Genomic DNA, 25711 nt, shown 5'->3' with positions numbered 1-25711 from the left:
CAGCCTCTGACACCCTCCTTCGAGATGCCACAAGGAGGGAGGGATTCCATTTGGTCTCTGAGTGCAGGTGGTAAAAGTCCCCTGGGCGAGTGAGTTACTCAGATCCTCATAATGACTCAGTTAAAGCATGTCACTTAGTCTGGGTTGAATGCATGTTTTGGGGGTTGCAGCGTTTAGGGTTGCCCTGGTGCAGGGAATGGGTGATGAGAATCCTTGTGTAGGGGTCAGCCCCCAGGTGGAGGTCAGGCTTGAGCTTGGGGCCTGAAGGTGCCTTTTACAGCCCAACTGCAGGACCCCTCCCAACAGCTGTTCCCAGGGGCCTACTGTCACCTTTGGCCACAGCAGGGTGGGGCAGCTTTGTCTCAGGAGGCCTGGGAGGTCGCAGCTCAGAGCTCGTCATCTGGGGGACTTTGGGGAAGTCAGGGTATGGGTGATCTCCAAGGGACAGGTTCTGAGAGACTGTAATTCTGAGTGGGGTGTAGGAATCAGGGGAATGTATCTTGGGGGGTTAATTTTGATCACAAGGAAAGGGCTCAGAATATGATGGGGGGGGACTCTGAGTGAGTGATCACTGGGGGAGGACGAACAGGTAGGAGTATACTCTCAGAGAGACTGTACTGGGGGGGTGTCTCAAACTCTGGGTGATCTTAATGGAGACAGACCAGCTTGTGAATTTCAGGGAGCATTGTCTAAACATACGTGTAGTGGGGGTGAGGATCAAGATCGGAATGAGTGTGCAGCGGAGTGTGGTTGGGGCTCGGAGTGGGCTTGGGTGGGGCAGCTCTCTGGAGGGTAGGAGCCTCTGGCCTCTGGGAGGGGAGAGTTGGAAGCAGAACCAGGACCTGACCAATGGGGAGAGTGCCTGTATTTGCACTCAGGAGTCTGCAAATTCCTGGCGCTCTGATATCCGCCTGACACCATCCCCCTCCCCCTCTCCCGCCCGCCCAGGGCATAAAAGGCACCAGGTGAGGGCCTCGCCACTCCTCCTGCCGACCGCAGCAACTCCGGCCAGTGTCGTCCACGTCCTGCTTCGCCATGACTTCCTACAGCTATCGCCAGTCGTCGGCCACCTCGTCCTTCGGGGGTCTGGGCGGTGGCTCCGTGCGCTTCGGGGCGGGAGGCGCTTTCCGAGCTCCCAGCATCCATGGGGGCTCGGGCGGCCGCGGCGTGTCGGTGTCCTCCGCCCGCTTCGTGTCCTCGTCCTCCTCCGGGGGCTACGGCGCGGGCTATGCGGGCGCCCTGGCCGGCTCCGACGGGCTGCTGGCGGGCAACGAGAAGGTGACCATGCAGAACCTTAACGACCGCCTGGCCTCCTACCTGGACAAGGTGCGCGCCCTGGAGATGGCCAACGGCGACCTGGAGGTGAAGATCCGCGACTGGTACCAGAAGCAGGGGCCCGGGCCCGCCCGCGACTACAGCCACTACTTCAAGACCATCGAGGACCTTCGTGACAAGGTGGGCGGTGGCCTGGCCGCGGAAAGTGCACCTGCCGCGAATATCCAGCCCCGCGGGCCGGGCGAGGCCCAAGGTGGGGGCGGCGGGCGCCCGAGCCACCTCCCGGCTGGGGCGGGAGCGAGCCCGGTAGGACGTGGGAGGGCCCGCAGGGTGGGGCACAGGGATTCGGGCAGGTGAGGAGGCGCTGGACAATGGGGACAGGAAGGGGAAGCCCGGGGGCGGGATGGGGGCGGGGAACGGGGACGGGTTAGTGTGGGGAGCTAGAGGGCAGGAAGAAGAAGGCGCGCGCGCGGGTCGGGGAAGAGGGGTCAGAAGGAGTGGGAGGAGATGGGCTCCCCTGAGGTCTAGACCTGAGCTGCTGTCGCAACAGGGAAATGCAAGAGTTTGGCCAGGGAGGAATCTGGTCCATCCCGGCCCAGACCTGCCCTCTGCTGCCCCGGTGTGGGGCCCTCTGCTTTCCTTTTCTCTGGCAGGACAGATCTGGTTTCCATCACGCTCAGGCTGAAGCCCCTCCCCTGCGCAGGGGGCCATATGGGACTTAGAGGAGCTGTAGGAAGAAAGGGAGAGGCAGTTATGGCCCCTGGTTATGGAGGGACATATGCTGTGGTCCCTGGACGGAGTAAGGGAGGGACATGCCGAGCTTGAGAAAGACCTCTAGGGAGAGGACCACGGGCATTAGTAGTTCTGTGTAAGTGGGGACCCCACATCCAAGCTGCAGGCTCTTGCTGGGGGGCACTCAGGGGCCCGGAGGGTCGGGGCTTGGTCTCCACCCACAGGGAAGAACTCAGAGCTTTGAACTCAGTCCAGAAGAAATGTTTCAGAAGCCAGTGGGCCATTTAACAGCCTCACATATTGAGTCTCCAAACGCACAGCCGCCCCCCAACATAGCCCCACGCCCTGCCTGTGCCTGGCATGGTGCTGGGTGCTGGGGCTTAGACCAGATCCATCGATGAGGGAGAGCTAGAGATGTAAACTAGGATAATGCTTTCACACTTTGAAGATTTCGACCTGCACTAGAAAATATATTTTACCTGAAAGATGAGGTGCAGAGTGCCGGCATGTAATAGATGCTCAACAAAAGGAATTCCTTTCCCTAAAGGCAAAATGTGACTTGAGTAGGGGGTACGAACAAAAGACAACGGGGTAACCCCCGTGCTTCCCTGCATCTGGTCTGCAGATCACTAGAGGCTGCCTCCCTAAGACCATTTAGAGTTTCCCTGGGTGCAGGTTTCCCAACTTTACCCCCAGGCTTACCTCCCTGCCCTTCCGCCTACCTCCTACCTCCTGGCTTAGCCTCCCTGGCAGTGGTTTCTCCTTCTCCAGCTCCTGGGCCTGGACTGATTCCAAGGCCTTCCAGAGAGCAGGCTGATGGGCAGCCTGGATTGGCTGGGGCTTTGGTCTCTAGGGAGTGGGGTCATGTGTAATACTCCTCTCTCTCCTAGGGGAAAGTAGGTGGGTAGGGCCAGGAGGCTGAACTGGTGCCAACCTCCTGCTTTCTGCCTTCCAGATTCTTGGTGCCACCATTGAGAACTCCAAGATAGTCCTGCAGATCGACAATGCTCGTTTGGCTGCAGACGACTTCCGAACCAAGTGAGCATCTCTGACTTGGGGTGGGGTGGCGGCTGCAGAAGCCAGAGCAATGGAGGGGGGCAATCTCAAGCCTTTTTGGGGCTCAGGGCAGTGGGGGGGGATGGACTCTGCCCTCACTCACCCCAGCTAGTCTGAAGCACAGCCCTCCACGGACTCCTGAACCCTGGAGAGGTGTGGATGTCTTCAGAGGTACAGAGGAAATGCTGACCTGACTGCAAATATTCCCTCTGAAAGATTCGAGACAGAGCAGGCCCTGCGCATGAGCGTGGAGGCCGACATCAACGGCCTGCGCAGGGTACTGGACGAGCTGACCCTGGCCAGGACCGACCTGGAGATGCAGATTGAAGGCCTGAAGGAAGAGCTGGCCTACCTGAAGAAGAACCATGAGGAGGTGGGTTTCAAGCTGGACCTCCTGTCCATCCCAGTCCAGCTTCTCAGGACTGAAGACAATTTTTTATTCTGTATCCTCTGACTCTGGCCACTTTTGCTGCATCCTCAACATGGCCCTAGGTGTGTAGCATGGCTCTCAAGGGTTCTAGCAGGGGATGGTGGTGACCTTGTCTCTCCCCCAGTCAGCACTCCTAGATCTGCATCTGGAAACCAGCCCCCAATGGCCTGGGGGATGGGGGAGTGACCTGGCCCAGGCCCAGCAGGCTCTGGGCCCTGACATGCCCACCTCTGCTGTCTCTTTCCAGGAAATCAGTGTCCTGAGGGGCCAGGTGGGTGGCCAGGTCAGCGTGGAGGTGGATTCCGCTCCGGCCGTCGACCTAGCCAAGATCCTGAGTGACATGAGAAGCCAATATGAGGTCATGGCTGAGAAGAACCGGAAGGATGCTGAGGCCTGGTTCACCAGCCAGGTACGGAGGGGAAGGAGGCAGGTGCCCTGTGGGGAGGTGGCAGGCAAGGAGAGAGGGCTTAATATTCCCTGGCTTATTCCCTCTGCCTCCCCTCACTGCAGACTGAGGAGCTGAACAAGGAGGTCGCTGGCCACACAGAGCAGCTGCAGATCAGCAAGACGGAGGTCACCGACCTGCGACGCACCCTCCAGGGTCTGGAGATCGAGCTGCAGTCTCAGCTCAGCATGGTCTGTGCCCTCTGCCCTGTGGGAAGCACCCTCGTGTCCTCGCAGCCTTGGGCAGTCTGGGTGGTGGCTGTGCCCATGCCCTCTCTCAGCACCAGGCACGGCTGAGACTCCTTCCCTCTTCCTGCCCTCAGAAAGCCGCCCTGGAAGGCACCCTGGCAGAAACAGAGGCTCGCTTTGGAGCCCAGCTGGCACAGATCCAGGCACTGATCAGCGGCCTCGAAGCCCAGCTGAGCGACGTGCGAGCCGACACCGAGCGGCAGAACCAGGAGTACCAGCAGCTCATGGACATCAAGTCCCACCTGGAGCAGGAGATCGCCACCTACCGAAACCTGCTGGAGGGCCAGGACGCCTACTACAATGACCTGTCCCTGCCCAAGGTCCTCTGAGTCCAGTGGCCCCCTCGGCTTCCTGCCCTCCTGCAGAGGGATTCCCCTGGGTAGGGGCGTAAGAGGGGAGGGACCCTTCCCTGGCTCTCCCCCTGAGCTGCCAATAAAACTTTATGGCCTAAGGGAAGAAGGTTGCTGGGTTTGTTATTTCAGCCCATGGGCCGGGCCTTGGCACTGTTTGGCTTTGTTTGAAACAGAGTCCATCCACCCTGTCCCAGGAAAGGGAAGAGGGGGTCGCACACAAACTCCAACTCTTACGGTTATTCCGTCTTCATTCATCTTACCTGTTCCTTAAAACAAACTTGTGAACTAAGCATTGCTCCCACTTTACAGAGGGGTAAACTCAGGCCCAGAGGGGCGAGGTGGTTGGTGGTACAGGTAACTGTTCTAACACCTAGCAAAGGTAGGATTTGAAACTGGTTTTTGCTTCCAGATTTAGTTTTCTGACTATGGTACTTCCCTACAAGGGTTGGTGTGTGTTTGTGTAGGTGTAATTAATGCTTGCTGAGCACCTACTATGTACCATGTAATATAGTATGAGTGACATCTTACAGAGCAGGAAAACAGGCTCAGAGAGGTTAAGTAGCTTGCCCAACGCCTCACAGTGACTACCTGGCAGAGCTAAGACCAGAATCTACATTTACTGATTTTTTTTTTCTGCTTGTTGGCACTTTCTTATTTATTTATTAATTTATTTATTATTTTTTTTAAATTGAAGGATAGTTGGTTTACAATGTTGTGTTAATTTCTGGTGTACAGCATAACGATTGAGTTATACATATATAGATATATATTCCTTTTCATGTTCTTTTTCATTATAGGCTATTACAAGATACTGAATATAGTTCCCTGTGCTCTACAGTAGGACTTTATTGTTTATCTATTTTATATATAGTAGTTAGTATCTGCAAATCTCGAACTCCCAATTTATCCCTCCACCCATTTCTTAATTCTTAACCTACAATGCCAACCCTGCCCCCCTGTCTCCTAGGATGACACGACTCGTACCAGTTCCTCAGTACAGTCTAGTCTTGTTCTGGGACAAAGCAAGTTCAGAGGAACCCCTGAGGCAATTCCTCCTGACACAATTCTCCACCTAACTGAAGGAGAAACTGGGGCTTTGGGGTCAGAGCCTGGGTAACGGGGGCAGGCATCTGCTCAGAGGTTGGCTGGGGAGGGTGTGGTGTGCCCGTTGGCGTGTGTGCGTGTGCGTGTGCGTGCATGGACACCTCCATCCATCCCTGGGCAGCCCCGTGTCAGCCCCTTACGCCCACCAGCCCATACCTGGGCCCAGAGCCTGGAATAGGACCCAGCCGTGACCCAGACCTCCCACAATGACCCCCAACCTGGCTTGCCTGGGGCTGGTCCTGGGTCCACAAAGGAACACCAAGTCCCAGTATCCTGGTTCAGCTCTGCCCTTGGGTGGGTACGGTCCTGCCCCTGTGGTTTATGGCTCAGCTGCCAAAAACGGAGGCCAAGTAAAGGTAAATAAGAAGTCCCACTTACTCCAGCTGAGAGGTTCAGGCTGAGTGGGCTGCGCAGGGCCCGAGCATCTGTCTGTGACAGGAGGCCGGCCCTGTGAGGGAGGGGTCAGTGGAGAAGCGCTACCCCACCCTCCTAGAAGGTCTTCTCTAGGGGCACAGGCTGTGCAGCACTGGGCCAAGGAGGCCTGAGACCCTTCATCCTGAAGCAGGTGCCCTTTCTGCCATTTTCCCATGGGCCTTGGCGAGGGTCATTCACTTGCTCCAAATCACAGGCTGGTGACCAAAGAGCCCAGCTCTTCCTCTACCCCTGCTGCAGCCCTGGGCCGGGAGCCCTTCCGCCACTCCCCCAGCTATCCATCAACACCCACGTTCCCTCTTTCCCTCTTAACTTAGGAGGCCTTGGAGCTAGGGGCCAGAGGCCATGCTGCACCTCCAGGCTGGGACTGCCCAGAGGTATTTGTTCCCTGTTCATGAAAGCCTCTGTTGTTGTCACAGCTGAAACCCTCCCCTATGCTCCAGAGGCCCCTGGAATGTGGCTGTGGGGTGGGGTCTGGGCCCACACAGGTGGGGCTGGTGGCTGGGTCGCAGGTTTGGGTGTCAGGAATAAAGCCTGCCTTTGTGCGTGTGTATGTGTGTGTGTGGAGGGTGGGGACACTTCTGTCTCAGTCTGGGAGCTGAAACTAGGGATAGTGTGTTGACACAGCAGCTGGGATAGAGGAGAGGGAGAGAGACGAAGGGGGAGGGGATTTGAGGAGTGAGGTTTTTCCAGGCTGGTTCTCATGACCACTTCAGTTTGCAAGCATTTCCGGCCCATCTTCTTGCTCCATTCATGTGAGTCAGCCTGGGCTGGAGTTATTCCCGTTTTCCTGATTGGTAGACGGAGGCTCAGAGAGAGGAGGCTTGATTATCCAAAGCCACATAACTAATAAATGAGAAACGAGGAATTCTCCAGGCCCCAGGGTGTATATTCTCTCTGCCCCCTGCATCTCCCTGGGGAGCAGAGGAGGTGAGGGTGGACTCTAACATTTATGGAGACCTCCACTCCCCATGGGCCATCAAATGCTCACTGTGGCCCTGTAGCTGGGGTCGTTGTTACTGGGGTCAGTGGGGTTTTTCTTTCTTTCTTTTTTTTTTATTGTGGTAAAATACACAACATAAAATTTACCATCTTAACCATTTCTAAGTGTACAGTTATGTGGCATTAAATATACCCACGCTGTTGTGCAACCATCACCACCCTCCATCCTCATAACTCTTTCCATCTTGTAAAGATGAACCTTTATCCCTAGTAAACGATAACTCCCCACTCTCCCTCCCCAACTCTGGCAACTGCCATTACACTTTCCATCTTTATGACTTTGACTCTGCTCAGTACTTCATATAAATGGGAAAATGGCCCAATATTAAGTTGGGAACCTGGGTCGGAGACGTTGAGTCACACCCAGAGGTGGAGTCCAGCCCAGGCTCCTTCTGCTGGGCTGCATCGTCCCATCCCCAGGACAGAAGGCCGGCTCTGTGGATAGCCTCTGTCTGCAGTGGGCGAAGGACAGAAATTGGCATCCTGGGTGGGCTGCCTAGGGCAGGGCCTGGGGCCACAGTCTGGACTAGGGCCAAATGGAGCTTGATCTTTGCCCTCATCCAGCTGTCCCCTCCTGGCCCTAATGCGTAGGCCCCAGGCACACAGACCTTGAGCTCATAGGAGCTGTTTGGACCGAAACCAGGGATTCAAGACTGGGCCAGCTGCCGCCTGGCCTGGTCCTGAGAGTGTAGGGAAAGCTATCTTGAGGGGCTGCTGGAGGGGAGTCAGGGTGCAGAGAGAGGTTGGCGGGGCTCCAGCCCTCCCTCACCCAGGGCTGACGGTACGTAATTGTTCATGGTAATTGCTGGGGCCGTAATGTCTGCAGAGGCTTTAATGAGCTATGGCTGATCTGAGTTTGATTATTTTTCTTTCAGAGGAAAAGACAGTATCCTCCCACCCATGAGACAATACCGCACTGTCTGGGTTCAGCACTGCGAGGCCCGGCTGACGGTGATGCTGGGTGAGAAGTCTGCCCCTACGCCCCAGGACTGCACCCCGCTTCTGACATCTTAACTCAGGTGCAGGAGTCTGGGGTCTGTGGGGATGAGCCTTCTTTCTTATTCCTTGTTTGAGTGGGGGTCAGGGGATCCACTGAGTCCTGGCGAAGCCTTCTTACTAGCTGTGCCACCTTATACAAATCGCTTTCCCTCTCTGAGCCCCAATTCCTTCTGAAATAGGGGCAGGGATCGTCTTCTGAGATGTGAGGATTGGAGGCGTGGAAGCAAAAATATCTTGTAAACCGTGAAGTATGCAGTGGAAGTAAGAAATTACTCCTATTAGAGCAATAATAACAAAGATCTGCATTGCCCAAGAGGTGCTGGGTGTGGTAGGATATGGAAGGGTACGATGCTCAATCATGGGGTATATCTGATGCTCAAGGACAAAAGTTCCTCCTGCTGAGGGTCCTTGGAAGTCCCAGGTACTAGATGTGCACCACGCTCTCTGGCCCTTCATAAGATGGGGAGCCAAGAGGAGGCAGGATGGGCACTTTTGGGCCTCGGGCTTCCCTGGAAGTGGGAGTTGAAAGTTTCCAGTTGCTCCAAGGAAACTGAGACTTGAAAGGTACCATGCCGAAGGTTTTTACAAGTGGCAACTGATAGAACCAGCCTTGAACCCAGACCCAAGGGGCTCCAGGGCTCTGTCCACTTCATGGTGCTGTAAGGCCTGGGCCAGGAACCCCCCCTCCTGACTCTCCAGTCTAGTCTTGCTCACTTCCCCACCCCTGGCTCTCTCTCAACCCTGGAGCTGCAGACTTAGGGCCAGGCCTGGCTCCAGGGGTACTCCCACAGGTATCAGGTATCCCAGGAAAGCGGGCCCCTGAGCTGGTGGCAGAGGAACACGCTCTCCTGAGTGTTGGACTCCCCTCTCCGGCCTCAGCATCCTGCTCTGTGAAGTGGTGCCTTGGCCTTCAAAAATCTCCGAGGTGACTTCCAGTCTGCCTGCCGGGCCTCCTTCTCCCCTCCCTCCTCAAAGTGCTCAAGCACGTGCAGCCCTCTGGGTTGGGTCCCTCCTCAGCCCTGCGGCGGCTCTTGGCAGGACAAATGGGGTTAATCTGGTCCCGCTGTGCAGCAACATGCCTCTCCCTGGAGAAGGCAGGGGCTTTCTGGAACTTGTTCCCGTCTTATCTGCAGAGGTTTGCCCCAACTCGTCCCTGCAGCAAGGCGAAGGTTCGGTGACATGTAGTTGGCAGGTGGTAGGATGATCTATCAGCCCCATGTCAGCCCTGAGCCTGCTGGCTTTTGTGAGACTTCCAGTGCAGTGGGGCTGGGGGGCACTGGAGAAGCAGGAGGGGGGCTGCAGGTGGGGGAGAGGGGGAGGGGGTGGAGGAAAAATGTCCATTTGCAGCATCAGGGAAGTGACAGATGCTGGCACCTCTGGTCACCTCAGCTGCAACTTGACTCAAGATCCCTCTCCTGTCCTCAGCCTGTCCCCGTGGGCTTGCATTCCTCCACATGCCTCTGCCCACCAATCCCCAGAGCCCCGCGGGCTCATGCCCAGGCTCTGAGGGACAGCACAGGGCACTGGTGAAAAGTGGATTCCCAAACTGAGAGCAAGGCGTCAGCCGTTCTGGGGTGAGGGTTCCGGGCTCAGAGGGGGCAGCAGAGAAGCCTGGCAATGGGCGGAGTTGGCTGGAGCCTCTCACAGGCCTGGGAGATGTGATGGGAGTTCACTCCTCTCCGTGCTCTCCTGGAGTGCAGAGATGAACCTGTAATTCAGGTGTTAAAACCATGGCCCCGGGGGGAAAACACCATACATTCTGAATCATCTCCTTTGTTGCATCAAGGGGGAAAAAAAAAAAAAAGAAAGAAAGAAAGAAAAGAAAACCCCCACACTGGCCACATCGAGGTGTGCAGGCAGCTGTGTTTGCCGGGAACGCAGAAGGAGTTGGCTTCCCTTTTGGGGGAGGAGACGCGGTCCCACAACACCCGCAGAGGGGTATATAAGGAGCTGGTGGCTGGGGGGTGACAGGCACAGTGCCTGGGTCTCAGCCCTGCCCGTGCCTCCCACCAGCTTCTCTTGCACTGCTGAGAGCTTGGGGCTGCTGCCTGGCCATGAGCACCACATTTCTGCAGACTTCTTTCTCCAGCCTTGGGGGTGGCTCTACCCGAGGGGGTTCCCTCCTGGCTGGGGGAGGTGGCTTTGGCGGCAGGAGCCACTATGGGGGAGGTGGAAGCCGTAGCATCACAGCTTCTTCTGCTAGGTTTGTCTCCTCGGGGTCAGGAGGGGGCTACGGGGGCAGCTTGGGTGGAGGGGCTGGTAGTGGTTTGGGTGGAGGTTTTGGAGGTGGCCTTGGAGGTGGCTTTGGAGGTGGCTTTGGTGGGGGTTTTGGTGGTGGCTTTGGTGACTTCGGTGGTGGCGATGGTGGCCTCCTCTCCGGCAATGAGAAGATCACCATGCAGAACCTCAATGACCGCCTGGCCTCCTACCTGGACAAGGTGCGTGCCCTGGAGGAGGCCAACGCTGACCTGGAGGTGAAGATCCGCGACTGGTACCAGAAGCAGAGCCCCACCAGCCCGGAGCGTGACTACAGCCCTTACTTCAAGACCATAGAAGAGCTCCGGGACAAGGTGAGTCCTTGGGGGTCAGGGAGAGGGGAGCAGGTGGCTGGTGCCCTGCACACATCTCTACCAGCAGTGTTCCGGCTGTCTGGAAGAAATCCTTTCCTGCCCAGGCAGTGACTGTCGGTGTGTGACCTCTGCAAACTTGGAGTTCGGGGATTGCATTCCAGGTGCGGACGCTGGCAGCACACATCCGCTCAATCTGGCAGTGCTGGGTATCCTGGGAATCTGGTGGGGACCAGCGTAGGCTGAGGTGGGGGCAGAGTGCATGCCCTGCAGGACTTTGACTGGAGCATTCCTTTGCTTCTTTTGCAAGACTGGGAGTGGAGCTCTGGGAGTCCTGAATGCCAGGACCGCCTGCCTCACCTTTTGGGTGACTTTGGTGGCAAAAGCACTGCCGGGACTTAGGAGACCTGGATCTGGTTGTGGGCTCTGCCACCCACTCACTCACCTTTCACTCACCTGGACGGGTTTCCTCAGCTACAGAATGCCTTCCTCAGGTTCCTGTTGACTGGGATGTTCTGTAGATGTATGGCTGTGTCAAGGTGTGCCGGAGGCCAGCGACCATGAGCTGTCCACAGGGCAGGCTAGTGGAGTGCCCTGGAGATGGGCACCCAGCCCACCCCACAGTGGCAACCTGGGATCCTTGGTCTTTCATGCTCTGGAGACAAGGAAGAGGTGTGGGGGCAGATGGAGTAGTGAGCACTCAAGGTGAAGGTGGACTTTGGCCCTGGACCCTACAGGCTTCCATTGCTGGTATCAGAGGGGAGATGGTCAGTGAGGGGTCCGACCTGGGGTGCAGGGTGGGGAGAGCAGCAGGGAAGAGGAGGGGTCCTCTAGACACCAGCTCCCCATCTTCTGCAGATCCTGGCAGCCACCATCGACAACTCCCGGGTCATCCTGGAGATTGACAACGCCAGGCTGGCGGCCGACGACTTCAGACTCAAGTACGTCCCCCATCCCTCTCCCAGTTCAAGTGACCCAGACCCCTCACCCTTCCTCACTTGGGTTCCCTCTTTCTTCCCAGGTTTGAGAACGAGCTGGCCCTGCGCCAGGGCGTGGAGGCTGACATCAACGGCCTGCGCAGGGTGCTGGACGAGCTGACCCTGGCCAAGACCGACCTGGAGATGCAGATCGAGGGCCTGAATGAGGAGTTGGTCTACCTGAAGAAGAACCATGAGGAGGTGAGAGCGGGGCTGGGGGTCGGGGGCTGGGAGGCAGAATGGGGCCTTCTCATTATTGGCTGAAGGGCTTAGTGGTTCAGATATGCCCCTCTCCCAGCAAAACAGTGGTCAGAATGGAGAGGAAGGGGCACCATCCTCTGGTGACCCAGACCCCTTTTCTTCTCTGATCTGTAGCCAGGCCGGGTGGACAGTGGGAACTACTGTCCTAATTTGCTTCATGAGTTCACACAAGGACCCTACTGCCTTGAGGTCCTCCCTTGGTAGGATTTAGAGGGCAGGGGAGACCCTCAGAGCTGAGGGGCCCGTGTGATCAAACTTCTTCATGTGCAGTGGGAAACAGAGGCGGAGGATGGGTGCAGGGCAGAGCCAAGTTCTGGGGATGAGTTAGGGATGGAGCCGGGATTGACATGGGAGACCCCAGACTCGGCTCTCTCTTCTGCCCTCTGTCTCTGAATGGAGCCCACCCACCCTGCAGGAGATGAAGGAGTACAGCAGCCAGCTGGCCGGCCAGGTCAACGTGGAGATGGACGCTGCACCGGGCATGGACCTGACCCGGATGCTGGCGGAGATGAGGGAGCAGTACGAGGCCATGGCGGAGAAGAACCGCCGGGATGCAGAAGCCTGGTTCTTCAGCAAGGTGGGCCTGACCTGCCTGCCCCATCCCAGCTCCCTGAGCTCCTGGGGGACCCATGGAGCTCACTGCTCTTGTGTGCTACTTACAGACAGAGGAGCTGAATAAGGAGGTGGCCTCCAACACAGAGATGATCCAGACCAGCAAGACAGAGATCACAGACCTGAGACGCACGATGCAGGGACTGGAGATTGAGCTGCAGTCCCAGCTCAGCATGGTGTGACTCGCCCTGCCCCACCCCTCCAGCCTCTCCCACCCTCCATGGCTGCTTAAGCCTTGGAGTTTCCCAGCTCCCTCTGGGGTGGGGGTTCCCTGCACTTCATTCAGCCCCTCTCTCCAGAGGCCCTCAGTGGCTTCCCGCCTAGCCTGTTGTGGTGTCTGTTGGTCTGTTGATCCATCAGAAAGCCGGGCTGGAGAGCTCGCTGGCAGAGACAGAGTGCTGCTACGCCACGCAGCTGCAGCAGATCCAGGGCCTCATCAGTGGCCTGGAGGCCCAGCTGAGCGAGCTCCGCAGTGAGATGGAGTGCCAGAACCAGGAGTACAAGATGCTGCTGGATGTCAAGACGCGGCTGGAGCAGGAGATCGCTACCTACCGCAGCCTCCTGGAGGGCCAGGATGCCAAGTAGGTCCCGTGGGAAGGTACCTGCAGGACCCTGGGCTGTCGGAGGGGGCAGAGCCTTAGGGAGTCAGGCCTCGATGTCTGCACCCAAGAAGGGGCAGGGGTGTAGAGGGGGGATGAGGTAGGGGACGGTTGTGGTCGGGGTGGAGCATCATCCTAAGGGCACAGCGATGTGTACAGTGAAAAGAGAAGAGAGCAAGGAGTAATGGGTTCTGTACGCTGTGCTGTGGTTTTGGGTGGTTACCTTGGGCAGGTTGTGTCACCTCTTTGGACCTGTGTGCCTTCTGTAAATGACACATTTGGGCTAGTGGTCTCGGATTTAATGCTGGTTCCACTTTCAGCATTAAATAGATGGGGTTTTATCATAGGTCAGAATCTCTCTGCTTAGAGGTGGCAGGTCTGGAGGGCTCTCAGGACGTCCCAGCCTTTAGAGAAGTCAGATGTGGGGAGGAGGGTGGGGTGGGGGCTGGGGGGGACTGCTTAGCTGTCTACCGAGGTCTCCCTTAGGGAGACCTGAGCTTCTGTCCTTTGCTTACATCTGCTCCCCTCTTTCAGGATGGCTGGTATTGGCACCAGAGAAGGTAAGAAAGCTTAACTCTTCCTGAGTTGCGAGGGGAGGGAAGCTGTTTAAGCCATGATTCCCCATGGAATGGAAAGGAAGGAGAACAAGGCCAAGTATCCTAGTAGGGTGGGGACATGCCCATTCCAGTTGATACCTCTTACCCAGTGGGACCCTCTACCAGCCCCAGGTAGGGTTGAGACTGAAGATTTATTGAGAACCTTCCAGGCTGAGAAGGCTAGGTCCAGGGCATAGCTCCCCCCAGCCCTCACTTTCATGTATTTATGGTAAGATGCCCATGATTACTTCCTGTTTATGTGCAGCTTAAAAACCCTGACATTCTCGCTCACTGCAGGGCATACCTGCCACTGCCACCACCCACCTCTTTCTGAGTAATTCCAGTCCTCCTGGCAGCTCTAGGATTGGCCAATGGCCATTCTCAGGGGTGCTATCCAGTTCTTTCAGAGCTCAGCCAAGGTCCTGGTCCTGTGGGAGGGAGGACAGGGAGGGTCTCCCACTCTAAAGCTCACCCCTCTTTCTACAGCCTCCCTGGGTGGTGGCAGCGGCGGCAAAGTCCGCATCAATGTTGAAGAGTCAGTGGACGGAAAGGTGGTTTCTTCTCGAAAGAGAGAAATCTAAATACCCAGTGCAAGAGAGACGCCCCCGCCACCCCAACCCTCCCCATGCTCAGTGGACAGCTGGCCAGAGGGGCCAGAAGAGCAAACTCTAGACCCAGAGGTCCCTTGTCTCCTATTTGGGTGCTTTGCATGCTCTCCCTGTGCCCCTCCCCAGCCTTCCCACCTCCTTTAGAGCAGGAAGGTGCAAAGAAACCATAGTATTGTGTAACAAGGTCGTTTGTACCATGTCTAGCCATGCAATAAAGAATTGCTTTTCCTTTTGCAAATATCTCATGGTGATACGCCAGTTTTTCTTGTTGGTGGCCTCTGAGGAGGCGCAGGGCCCACGTGCTGTCATCTCCCCCGACTTTGACTTCTTCCCTGCACAGTCATTCTTTGAGGTCCCTGGGGTGCCTGGGACAAACCGGGCTGCTCAGGGGACTTGCTATACAGCTTACCCCCTTAAGCGATCATGGAAACAGGAGACGAGGTTCCTTAGAGCAGTTTGGCGTACCTAGCACAGAGCCAGACACATCGACTGATCACTTGCCAGATGCCTGCCTGTGTGGACGGCATTGGTTCACCACTGCACGGCTGGCCCTGCGCTCGGCCCACCCGCCCTCAGTTCTCATGTGATACAACTGCAGGTGGTCCTAATTTCTTATTCCCTCTTAGAGGCGAGATGAGAAACCTATAGAGGGAGTCAGGGAGATGACTTGCCCAGAAGCTTCATGGATGGATGGATGGATAGTAAGCTGCAGGGCTGGGGCTGGGTCCCACATCCGTATGACTCTAAGACCAGGGCTTGTTCAGACCCTGGTCCTTCGCAGTTCATTGCCAGGATCCTCCTCCTTGCTTCTGGTCCTCACCACATGTGCCCCCTGAACCTCCCCTCTTTTCCAGCCAGGTACACTTGACCTCCAGAGTGATTGAACCAGTTCCCATCTCTGCCCCCCTACAAAGCTGGCCCCCATTCCCCCCGAAGCTGCCATCTCCTCATAAGGCACTTAAAGTGCCCAGAGGGAAAGACACCAGCTCCAAGAAGCCCTCCCTGATTTTCCCATGCTTACGTCCAAAGCAACACCAACCCCTACTGCCCTTCTCTGTCCAAGTCCTGCTCCTGCTCCCCTCTCCCCAGTCTCCACCCTAGGGCTCATTAGAGCAGAGGCATCCATGCACACCTGATTTGTTGCCTCTGGTCTGGCACTGGTTCCTCTGGGATTCACAGCCCACTGGCAGAGGCCAGGGAATGAGGAAGTGGAGAACTCTGGGTGCCCTGGTTGGGCTGGGCTGGGGTCAGGATTGGTGGGCAGGGGGAGGGAGAACCGGTTTCTTAGTCCTGCTAGGAAGAGCAGGTAGGAGGTGTCTCTGTTCTCCTGAGAATCTGATCAACTAGGGGAAGGGCCCAGCCCTCTAAGAGGGACCCTGTGGGTCTCACGGGTCAAACTCCTTATGCAGTGATCCTGGCTGGAGAGAAGGTGTCACCTGATCTTTCTGAGGGAGGTTTAATCTAGAATGTGTCTCCTGAGTACACACTCCGAGGCCAGACTCCCCTGGGGCTGGAGGAAGGAAAGGGAATTTAAGTGTTCCATTCTGGGTTCTGGGCAGGGCGTTGAGTGGACAGCATCTCATTTACTCTCTCGACAGCTTTTGAAGTCGTGGTCAGACTTTAGCACTTCAGTTTTCAGACAAGGAAACTGAATCCCAGGGAAGTTAAGTCATTTGAATGAAGGCACAGCTAGGAAATCGTGAAACAGGATCTGGCACAGTCTCTCTGATTCCAGACGCTTGCTTTTCCCACAATGCCACGAGGGCAACGGAACCTGGCAACGCCTTCCTTACAGGGTGTGCTGCTCTGAAACCTATTTCTTAACCTCTGGGGGCAGCCTGTTCAAGTGTCACCCAGCTGTTACGGTCACAAAGATTGTCCTCACATGGAACCTTGGTCTCTCACGCTGTGGTTCAAGCCCAGAGTGCCAAGTGCCACATTCCCGACATCCTGGGATCAGTCAGGCTCCTTCTGGGGACTCTCCAACCCTATCGCCTGCTGTTCCTGCCTCTCTGACCTCTGGGCTTCTGTTGGGAGGTCTCAGACCTTCTAAATAGCTGCTACCAATGCTAGCTGTTCTTCCTTTTTGCAAAAACAATCGCCTCTGCAAAGGTGTAGAGGGGCAAGGGGGCTCAGCCCTCATCCAGGGAGACTTCTCTCAGGGCCAGACCCTGAGCTGCTGGAGAGAGGGTGCTGCTTCCACCCTCACCGCCGGAGCGCCCGTTCTTGCTCTGCTGGGATTCCGGGACGGGCTGTCAGAGGCCCATGGAACTTGCCAAGCCCTGTCCCCTGCCTGACCCTGGAGCGAGATGTCCACGCCCAGAGACAGCTCAAGCCTGGCTGAGCCCTTAAATAGTCTCTGCGCAGAGATGGCCCGCCTTCTGCCCGCTCCTGGACTGAGGTGGGGCTAGGTTTCCAGCCAATCTGGGAAGCAAGAAGCAGGCCTCTTTTCTCCCCTTAGAGAGGCCAGCTTTGGGACAAGGGATTAGGTCCCTGGGTGCGTCCTCTGTTCAGGCTAGGCTTCCCAGAGCAGGCGTGGGGCATACCCACCACTCTCTCCCCGAGGACTTTGACTGGTCCCTGCCCCTCTTTGAGTCTCAGTTTCCTCATCTTTAAATTGAAAATTCTGGCTGGATGAGATGAATTTTTTTTTAAATGAAGTATAGTCGAGTTACAGTGTTTTGTTAGTTTCTGGTGTACAGTATAATGATTCAATCATATATTCTTTTTCATATTCTTTTTAAAAATGATCATATTCTTTTTTATTATAGGCTATTACAAGGTATTGAATATAGTTCCCTACGCTATACAGTAGGACCTTGTTGTTTATCTGTTTTATCTATTTTATATATTGTAGTTTCTGCAAATTCCAAACTCCCAATTTATCCCTTCCCACCCCCTTTCTCCTCTGGTAACTATAAGTTTGTTTTCTATATCTCTGAGTCTGTTTCTGTTTTGTAAAAAAATCTGTGTGTTTTTTAGATTCTATATATAAGTAATAACATGATATTTTTCTTTCTCTTTCTGGTTTATTTCAGTTAGTATGAAAATCTCCAGGTCTATCCACATTGCTGCAAATGGCATTATTTCATTATTTTTTCTTTACAGCTGAGTAGTATTCCATCACATATATATTCCACAATTTCTTTATCCAGTCTTCTGTTGATGGACATTTAGGTTGCTTCCATGTCTTGGCTATTGTCAATAGTGCTGCTATGAACATTGGGGTGCATGTATCTTTTCAAATTAGAACTCCCTCCAGATATACACCCAGCAGTGGGATTGCTGGATCATAGGGTAAGTCTATTTTTCAGTTATTTAAGGACTCTCCATACTGTTTTCCATAGTGGCTGCACCAAACTGCATTCCCCTCAGCAGCATGGGAGGTTCCCTTTTGGATGAGATGATCTTGACGTTCTCTATGAGCTGATCTGCATCCTGGGACCTCAGAGGGGCTCCTGGCCCCTGAGATCTGTGACAGCAGGGGCTGGGTCTACCCCATGCACTGCCAAGTCCTCGGAGAGGGAGCTAGATAAATATTTGTTGTACAAATGCGCGAACTTTCTTCTCTTTTGCTCTTTCCTGTCTTAGACGTGACGTGACTCTGGAAATTCACTAGTGTCTTGGGCATGTGCCCACATGGTGGTCCCTCTGTGGGCAGCTGGTGGCAGAGGGCGGGGGGGAATAAGGAGGCGGCAGCTTTTCCTGTGAGATTTGGAGCTGGGTGACCCCATCGGTTACCATTCCTGTTTGCTGTTGCTTCTCACCTAAAGCCAGCAGACAATGTATCTTTAAAACAGCTTCTCAGGCCGTTATCCAGAGCTCCCCTCTGCCAGAAGCAGTATTTGGAGGTATATTTGACAAAGACCCTGTCTTTAGGGAACGTAAAACTGACTGGGGGAAATAAGACAGGAATGCCACCAACTGTCACCTGTCCGGTGGCTGTGGGTGCCGTGCTGGCTGCAGGAACTAGAGATGGAGGCAAAGCAGTGAGCTGGCACAGAATGGAGGCCCAGAGGAATTCTTGGACAGGTCATCTAACAATGATAAGCCTGTACTTCCTCATTTGTAACAGGGAAGGACTAGTAACCTTCTGCCTGCTGGGTGCTCCCGTGGGTCAGGTGCTTCTCAAACACTAACTCATCTAATGCCTGTTTTTCCGATGGGACCACAGAGGAGGCCCTGAGAGGTTGATCATCTTTCCCAAGGTCATGCAGGCAGTCTACGGCAGATGGAGGGTTGAAACTCAGGTCCACTGAATTCAAAGTCTTTGCTGACCTCGCTGGGTTTCCAGAGAGCCCTAGTGGTATAAGGGATTTGAGGAAGAAAAAGAAAAAGAAGACACTAATGAACTTATCTACAAAACAGAAAGAGACTCACAGACATAGTAAACAAACTTATGGTTACTGGGGGGAAAAAAGGGGTGGGAAGGGATAAATTGGGAGTTCGAGATTTGCAAATATTAACTACTACATATAAAATATATAAAAAACAAATTTCTTCTGTATAGCACAGGGAACTATATTCAATACCTTGTAGTAACTTATAACGAAAAAGAATATGAAAATGAGTATATGTATATCTGCCTTTCACAAGAGTCCCCATCCCTGTGGGGGAGCCTTAAGACCCTTTGGGAGGTTGTCAGGCATCCTGGGCTCTGGACCCCTTGTGGTCCAAGGAGAGAGGAAGGGAGGAATCTGATCTGAGATCCAAGAAAGGAACCCTGGGTTAGGAGCTGGGGGATGGGGCCTAGGCCTCTGTTCGGCAGATGAGTGATCTGGTGACTCTGGATAAATCTTTGAGAATCAGAGACTGAGGAGACATTGCTGAAGGAAACAGAATCATTTCCATGTAAGGCCCATGATGAATCAGTGGTGGAAATCCATGCAGTTCTCTTTCCTTCCCACTGCTCTGGATCTTGGCTTTCTGGGCCTTGGTTTTCCTACACATGAAATGAAGGGGTTGGATGGGAAAGTTCCTAAGTTGTCCTAAAAACAATTTAGGCTTGGACATTCTGTGTTGAGTGAGTACCACCGCCAGTCCCCGAGGTTTGGAGCTCATGTCAGGACAGACAGCAGACAGGCTGACCGTCAGGCCACCACCAGCTGCATAGGCCTAACCACTGTGCGATGCAAGACCATCCACCAGCTGGGTCTTGGGTGACAGGGGGCCTGAGGATGGCAACAGAAGACACCCTTGGTTGGATGGGATGGCGCTGACACCAGCCGGGAAGGGATTTACCATGTAGTAGTGAAGGGGGCAGAACCTAGAGCCAGAGGTTTGAATCTTGGCTCTGACATAATGAAGTTTGGGCAATGCAAACCGCTCCTAGCCTTAGTTTCCTCATCTGAGAAAAGGGTATGATACAAAGAGTGGAGTTATTTCAAGGACCAAACGAAGTCAGGCACGTAGAGCGTTTAGCACAGTGTTCAAGCAATGACAGCAAGTGTAATCGTTGTCTTTTAACAGAATGGAACCTTCAGCAATCGTGTGCTGATTTCATGGTGACCTGGGTCTAGTGACTTGGCTCCGCTGATCCTCATCTGGGGTTGTAACATGGGATTATATATTCATGGGGTTAGTAAAAACTCTCTACCATCGCAGCGTGGATTCAGGAGCAACATGTTCAGCACAGCCTCACTTGCTGGGGATACTCATAAATGTAGCGTTCTCTCCCCTTACCTGGAAAAAACATAGGGGAGGGAACTGAATTTGGTGTGATTTTTACCAGAAAGCAAAGAAGGAAGCTTAAGACACGTGAGCAGGGCCTCAGCTCCAGCCCTCTGAGCTGTCCCATTCGGAGCTGGGTTGGGAGAGGCGAGATGGGGTTCCTGGGAGAGGTTGGGATGAGTCTCTGCCCAGCATCCTCCAGGAGGGCTGGCCTGTGTCCCCCGGCCCTGTGTGCCCTGGGTTCACTGCGGGTCAGTGGAAGGCATTCCTGTGTCAAGGCATCACATACCCTGCTGGGGAGGGGAGGGGAGGGGCGGGGAGGGCAGGCATGTCCTGGCTGCCGTGTTTGTACCACTGGGGATTGAGAGGCTCTGTGGTATTGTTCCTCTCCGAGGCGTTGGCCGAACCTGCTCTTCAGCCCCAGGAGGCTTGTCATTCCAGGCCTAGCAGGTTCCATTAATCACCTTCTTGTCACTTTTGATCCTCTACGGAGAGCACGGGAGCTCCTGCTTTGGGCTGAATCACCCCTTTTTGGAGAGAGAGCGCTGAGCCATCAGTTTGGGGTGGGAGGGCCGGGCAGGGTCAGGGGTCAGCCTGAATCCCTGGCCTCACTGTGGTCTCAGGGCACCCACAGCCCGCCCCGGCTCCCTCCCTGACGCTGCCACCCGCTGGGTGAGACTCCCAGCAGGCCCACTCCTCTCCCCGCAAAAAACAAAGGCCAAGAAAGCCCTGACTCAGAGCCCTCCTTTCTGGTCTTGCTGAATCAGCGAAGGGGTTTCCAGGACACCCTCAAGCCTGTGCCACCTCACCCCAGCCCACGGCCTATCCCATCCAGCCCCTCAGGCTGCCGGGGGCTGCAGGCTGTTCCCCGGAGGCCATTCACAGTAACCCTGGCCCCCTTGGTGAATGGAGGCTGGAAGCCGGAGTCCAGCATCCTCCATTCTCAGCCCTGGAAGCTGTCCTGCTATCCTGGGCTCTGAGAGGCCAGCTCCAGGCCCCTTTCTTTCAGCCTGAGTGGTGAGACCTCCCCCAACAGGCTCACTAAGTGGTCCCCCAGTTTTAGTCACATCCCAGCTTCTTTGGCAGAGACCCTGGCCCCAGGCCCAGGGTCACATCCTCCAGTGTGGCCTCTTGGTCAAACATTCACAGGTGTCATGTGACTGGGGGGCTAGAAAGAGCCTGATTCAGCACTACAAGACTTCCTCTCTGGGGTAGCTGCTATAATGGAGTGATTAAACATAGGTTGATCAGGGCTTCTCAACCTTGACACTAAGGACATTTTGGGCCAGAGAGTTCTTAGTGGCAGGGGCTGTTCCACGCACATAGGATGCTCAGCAGCATTCCTGGTCTCTAGCCTCCAGATACCAGTAGCATCCCCCTGTTGTGACAACCAGGATGTCTCCAGACATTGTCAAATGTATGTCCCCTGGGGAGCAAAATAGTCCCTGGCTGAGAACTCTAAATTGAGCTACAGTGACAGAGACGGAATTGTGCTTATGTTAGGGGCAGGGGGAATATGGGCTGGGGTGGGGGCATTGACTGGGAAAAGGTATGAGGAGCTTTATGGGGTGCTGGAAATGTTCTGAGTGGTGGTTACTCAAGTGAACATGTGCTTAAAACTTCGTACAAGGGTAAAAATGCCTCAAGCTGGACACAGGATTTGTACATTTCACAGTAAGAAAAATATACCTAAAAGTGAGCCTCAGGGTCGGACAGAACCAGACTGGGGTGGGGTTTCAGTCCTGACTCTGCTCTTAAGGCTCATTTTCCTCATGTGCAAAATGATGATTGTAGTAGGACCCACCTCACTGGGCTGCTGCAAAGATTTTTTTGTTTTAATTGCTGCAAAGATTAAATGAGGTGTCATGATAAATTTCTTAGCTCAGGGCCTGCATATGGGGAGGGATCTGAGATCAGCTATTATAATGAGCAGGGCTCCGGGCTCGTTCTGTGCCTCAGTTTCCCCAGCTGTGTTGGACGATCCCTAAGGTTCTTTGCCCCTGTGACTTTATCTGATCTTGGAGTCATTTTGTTCTCAGCCTAAACACTTGCAAGGTTGTGGATTCTACAAGACAGAGCCAAGTTTGTCGTCAGAATGGCTAGGAGCTGGGAGTAGATGAAAGGCTGAGAAGGAGGCAGAACATTCCAGGTAGAACTTTTAGAAATAGGAAGAAGGGAGGCAGAGGGCCATGGTGACCTCGCATGATGTGGAGCCACTTTGCAGGCACCCTTCCTCCCCAGAGGCTTAGTCCCCATTCTAACACTGGGTGGGGCTGGGAGCCTGTAGGAGTGAGTTCTGAAAGAGAATTCAGTTGTCAAAGGGTAGGCTCAGGTAGAACACTGTTCCCTCTGAATCATCTGTTTTGTAAAGGATTAAAAAAAAAAAGGCCACCCCCCCACAAAGGCACAACCCACCCTGGAGAGCCAAGGTAACTGGGCTTGTGGGAAACGGACATGCAGCTGGCACCAGTCAGAGGGTGGGGAAGGGAGGAGAGAAGATGGGGCGGCTGTCCAACCCCCTGGAAGGTGTATAAAAGGCATCCACTCTGGGCAAGGGCCACAGTCCTCGGACAGCTCAGGCCAAGCTTCCACTGCACCTGTGCTCTCTCCATCTCACTCTCATCATGAGCTGTCGCCTGCAGAGTTCCTCCGCCAGCTACGGAGGTGGCTTCGGGGGTGGCTCCTGCCAGCTGGGAGGAGGCCGCAGTATCTCTACTTCCTCAACCCGGTTTGTCTCTGGGGGATCAGCTGGAGGCTATGGGGGTGGTGTGAGCTGTGGCTTTGGTGGAGGGGCTGGTAGTGGTTTTGGGGGTGGCTTCGGAGGCAGCTATGGAGGTGGCTTTGGAGGTGGCCTTGGAGGTGGCTTCGGTGGGGGTTTCGGCGGTGGCTTTGGTGACTTTGGTGGTGGCGATGGCGGCCTCCTCTCCGGCAATGAGAAGATCACCATGCAGAACCTCAACGACCGCCTGGCCTCCTACCTGGACAAGGTGCGTGCCCTGGAGGAGGCCAACACCGACCTGGAGGTGAAGATCCGGGACTGGCACCTGAAGCAGAGCCCGGCCAGCCCAGAGCGTGACTACAGCCCCTACTTCAAGACCATAGAAGAGCTCCGGGAAAAGGTGAGCCTTTGCAGGCCAAGGAGGGTTCCTCTGTGCAGGGCAGAGACACGATGTCCAGGAAACCCAGTATCCCTGGGGACCAGCGGATGCAGCGTGGACAGAATTCTTACCCTTCCTGTGGGGGAAAATCTAGTTTTTACTACCTACCAAACAGCTCTGCTTCTGCTGGGCTTTCTCATACTATGTCTTCCCAAATGCATTTTCTCCCATTATTCATTTTTATTGTGATTACTCATGCAAACATTTTTTACTGCTTTCCAAACAGTTATGTTTGATCTCTATAATCCTAACCCACTGGGTTATTTGGAAACCATGACAGTTTTAAAAGCCACTGAGAATGACTCAAACAACAGAGAAAGGGATACTTGTTCATTCATTGGTCTGGGGGTAGAGCTTATTTTTGCAGGTGCCCACGTTAAACTCTCAATTAGCCACGACCAGGTGGGGGAGATGCAGGCAGAGGCTTAGGTGAGGCTAAGCCGAGATTTTCTCCATCAAGCCTGTCCATCACACTGTGATGTCAGCTTGTTGGAACAGAAATCCACCTCCCTGGGCTGAGTCCCAGCTACGTGGGGTGGATTTGAAGAGCTTTGGAACACAGAAGTTTAGACAAGAAATTCAAATGGATGGGACTGTTTGCTGGAATTCCCCTCTACTCAGCCAGGAGGCCAGCTCTAGTGAGGTTATTATGAACTGTGTGGAACCAGGCTGATTCTCTTCTGATCTTAAGGGGAAGGCTCTCAAGACAGCAGCCTGAATGCTTGAGCAGGGCTGCAGAGACGTGACTGACTACAGATGTTCTTGGTGGGGTTGCTCCCTTGAAATGCACATCCAGGTCTTACCCACCACGACCTAGAATGCTAGAGCGACAGAACAAACTGGAGGGCCCAGTCCCCTCTCTCACTTTCCAGAAGAGGAACCGAAGCCCAGACGGATGTGCCTTGTTAGGTCGCAGGGGCAGTGAAGAGGCAGAGTCTGGCAGCCACCTGCCCTGCCTGTGTTTTCTGAGTCCTCCTCCCCAAGCTCTCGGACCCTCCAGTGGTTACCTTCCGTATTTTGCAGATCCTGGCGGCCACCATTGACAACAACCGGGTCATTCTGGAGATTGACAATGCCAGGCTGGCAGCTGATGACTTCAGGCTCAAGTGAGTTTATTTCCCTCGTTCCCCTGCCCCAACAGTTCTTGTTTGAGACAGATGCTCTTCTGAACCGTGTAATTGGAGCATCCCAGGAGTGAAGTCTTGGGGTAATAGCAGGGTCCACTGCAGGGATGGGGGAGTGTCTAACATCATTTCTGTGTCGTTTTTTCTATGAAAAAAAATCCTTTAGGTACGAGAATGAGCTGGCCCTGCGCCAGAGTGTGGAGGCCGACATCAACGGCCTGCGCAGGGTGCTGGATGAGCTGACCTTGACCAAGACCGATCTGGAGATGCAGATCGAGAGCCTGAATGAGGAGCTGGCCTACCTGAAGAAGAACCACGAGGAGGTGAGGCGGGGAGAGGGGCTGAGCTCGCTGTGGCTGAATCACCGTCAGTGAGAACTGGGAGCCCTCGGCTGCAGCCAGACTCAGCCTTCCACCATGGGACCTGGGAGCACTTTCTAGAACACCCCAGTAGCATTCAGAGCCGGGGAGAGGCAGGATAAGTAGCTTCATGCATCTTCCCTCCCCATCCCCACAGGAGATGAAGGAGTTAGGCAACCAGGTGGTTGGCCAGGTCAACGTGGAGATGGACGCCACCCCGGGCATTGACCTGACCCGCGTGCTGGCGGAGATGAGGGAGCAGTATGAGGCCATGGCGGAGAAGAACCGCCGGGACGCAGAGGAGTGGTTCCACAGCAAGGTACCTGGCCCTCTCAGCCTGCGAAGCCAGGGGCTGCCAGGGCCTTCCGGCTGGGCTCCTCCATCACCTCCGTCCTGCTTGAATTCCAGAGTGCAGAGCTGAACAAGGAGGTGTCTTCCAGCACTGCCATGATCCAGACCAGCAAGACGGAGATCACGGAGCTCAGGCGTACGCTCCAGGGCCTGGAGATCGAGCTGCAGTCGCAGCTCAGCATGGTACACCTGCTGCCCCCTGCCCAACGGCCACCACCGCCAGGCCTCCCGCTGGCCCGGCTTCCCTCATACCTTCTCCTCTGCTGCCCCCCAGAAAGCCGGGCTGGAGAGCTCACTGGCGGAGACGGAGTGCCGCTACGCCCTGCAGCTGCAGCAGATCCAGGGCCTCATCAGCAGCATCGAGGCCCAGCTAAGTGAGCTCCGCAGTGAGATGGAGTGCCAGAACCAGGAGTACAAGGTGCTGCTGGACATCAAGACGCGCCTGGAGCAGGAGATCGCCACCTACCGCAGCCTGCTGGAGGGCCAGGACGCCAAGTAGGTCCCGTGGGAAGGTACCTGTGGGACCCTGGGCTGTGGGAGGAGGCGGAACCTTAGGGATCTGGCTCTGAGGTCTGGGAAGGGAAGGCACCTGTCTAAGCTGAAACAGGCTGGGCCAAGATCCAGGACCAGAGCTCCCTCCTTGCCATTTAGCATCTGACTAGCATTTCCTTTCACTCTGTGATCCGGGCCTCTGGATTAGACTGGCAGGACTGGGGACCATGGACAAAATATCTCATATTGGAAAAGGTCAGC

The 25711-nt window shown here is 55.0% G+C and overlaps 3 protein-coding genes across 3 annotated transcripts; all 3 read left to right on the top strand.

Annotated features, from left to right (window-relative positions):
* The first annotated feature begins 966 nt into the window (after positions 1-966).
* On the top strand, positions 967-4646 carry KRT19 (keratin 19). The gene is made up of 6 exons (XM_010986007.3): positions 967-1455; positions 2963-3045; positions 3280-3436; positions 3741-3902; positions 4004-4129; positions 4261-4646. The coding sequence occupies exons 1-6, from the start codon at positions 1036-1038 to the stop codon at positions 4513-4515; spliced, it is 1203 nt and encodes a 400-aa protein (XP_010984309.1). The 5' UTR covers positions 967-1035; the 3' UTR covers positions 4516-4646.
* A 5320-nt stretch (positions 4647-9966) lies between these two features.
* LOC105094051 (keratin, type I cytoskeletal 15) lies at positions 9967-14496 on the top strand. Its single transcript, XM_010986001.3, has 8 exons — positions 9967-10646; positions 11502-11584; positions 11665-11821; positions 12297-12458; positions 12544-12669; positions 12854-13074; positions 13627-13652; positions 14175-14496. The coding sequence occupies exons 1-8, from the start codon at positions 10131-10133 to the stop codon at positions 14267-14269; spliced, it is 1386 nt and encodes a 461-aa protein (XP_010984303.2). The 5' UTR covers positions 9967-10130; the 3' UTR covers positions 14270-14496.
* An 8094-nt stretch (positions 14497-22590) lies between these two features.
* KRT13 (keratin 13) lies at positions 22591-25457 on the top strand. The gene is made up of 6 exons (XM_010986002.3): positions 22591-23085; positions 24148-24230; positions 24415-24571; positions 24765-24926; positions 25016-25141; positions 25233-25457. Exons 1-6 carry the CDS (start codon positions 22591-22593, stop codon positions 25455-25457), a joined length of 1248 nt encoding a protein of 415 aa, XP_010984304.3.
* Positions 25458-25711: the final 254 nt, after the last annotated feature.

This window comes from Camelus dromedarius, chromosome 16, assembly GCF_036321535.1.
Source record: "Camelus dromedarius isolate mCamDro1 chromosome 16, mCamDro1.pat, whole genome shotgun sequence".
Taxonomy (NCBI): domain Eukaryota; kingdom Metazoa; phylum Chordata; class Mammalia; order Artiodactyla; family Camelidae; genus Camelus; species Camelus dromedarius.
The sequence above is the reverse complement of the archived record's forward strand: the minus strand, read 5'-3'. Positions and strand labels throughout refer to the sequence as shown.

Bases quoted from the DNA above. Each gene is read 5' to 3' on its own strand.
- LOC105094051 (XM_010986001.3), top strand. From the start codon at position 10,131: ATGAGCACCACATTTCTGCAGACTTCTTTCTCCAGCCTTGGGGGTGGC. The intron at 11,585-11,664 runs GTACGTCCCCCA...CTTTCTTCCCAG, and splicing joins GCCGACGACTTCAGACTCAA to GTTTGAGAACGAGCTGGCCC. The intron at 13,653-14,174 runs GTAAGAAAGCTT...CTCTTTCTACAG, and splicing joins TGGTATTGGCACCAGAGAAG to CCTCCCTGGGTGGTGGCAGC.
- KRT19 (XM_010986007.3), top strand. From the start codon at position 1,036: ATGACTTCCTACAGCTATCGCCAGTCGTCGGCCACCTCGTCCTTCGGG. The intron at 3,437-3,740 runs GTGGGTTTCAAG...GTCTCTTTCCAG, and splicing joins TGAAGAAGAACCATGAGGAG to GAAATCAGTGTCCTGAGGGG. The intron at 4,130-4,260 runs GTCTGTGCCCTC...TCCTGCCCTCAG, and splicing joins TGCAGTCTCAGCTCAGCATG to AAAGCCGCCCTGGAAGGCAC.
- KRT13 (XM_010986002.3), top strand. From the start codon at position 22,591: ATGAGCTGTCGCCTGCAGAGTTCCTCCGCCAGCTACGGAGGTGGCTTC. The intron at 23,086-24,147 runs GTGAGCCTTTGC...CGTATTTTGCAG, and splicing joins TAGAAGAGCTCCGGGAAAAG to ATCCTGGCGGCCACCATTGA. The intron at 24,572-24,764 runs GTGAGGCGGGGA...CCATCCCCACAG, and splicing joins TGAAGAAGAACCACGAGGAG to GAGATGAAGGAGTTAGGCAA.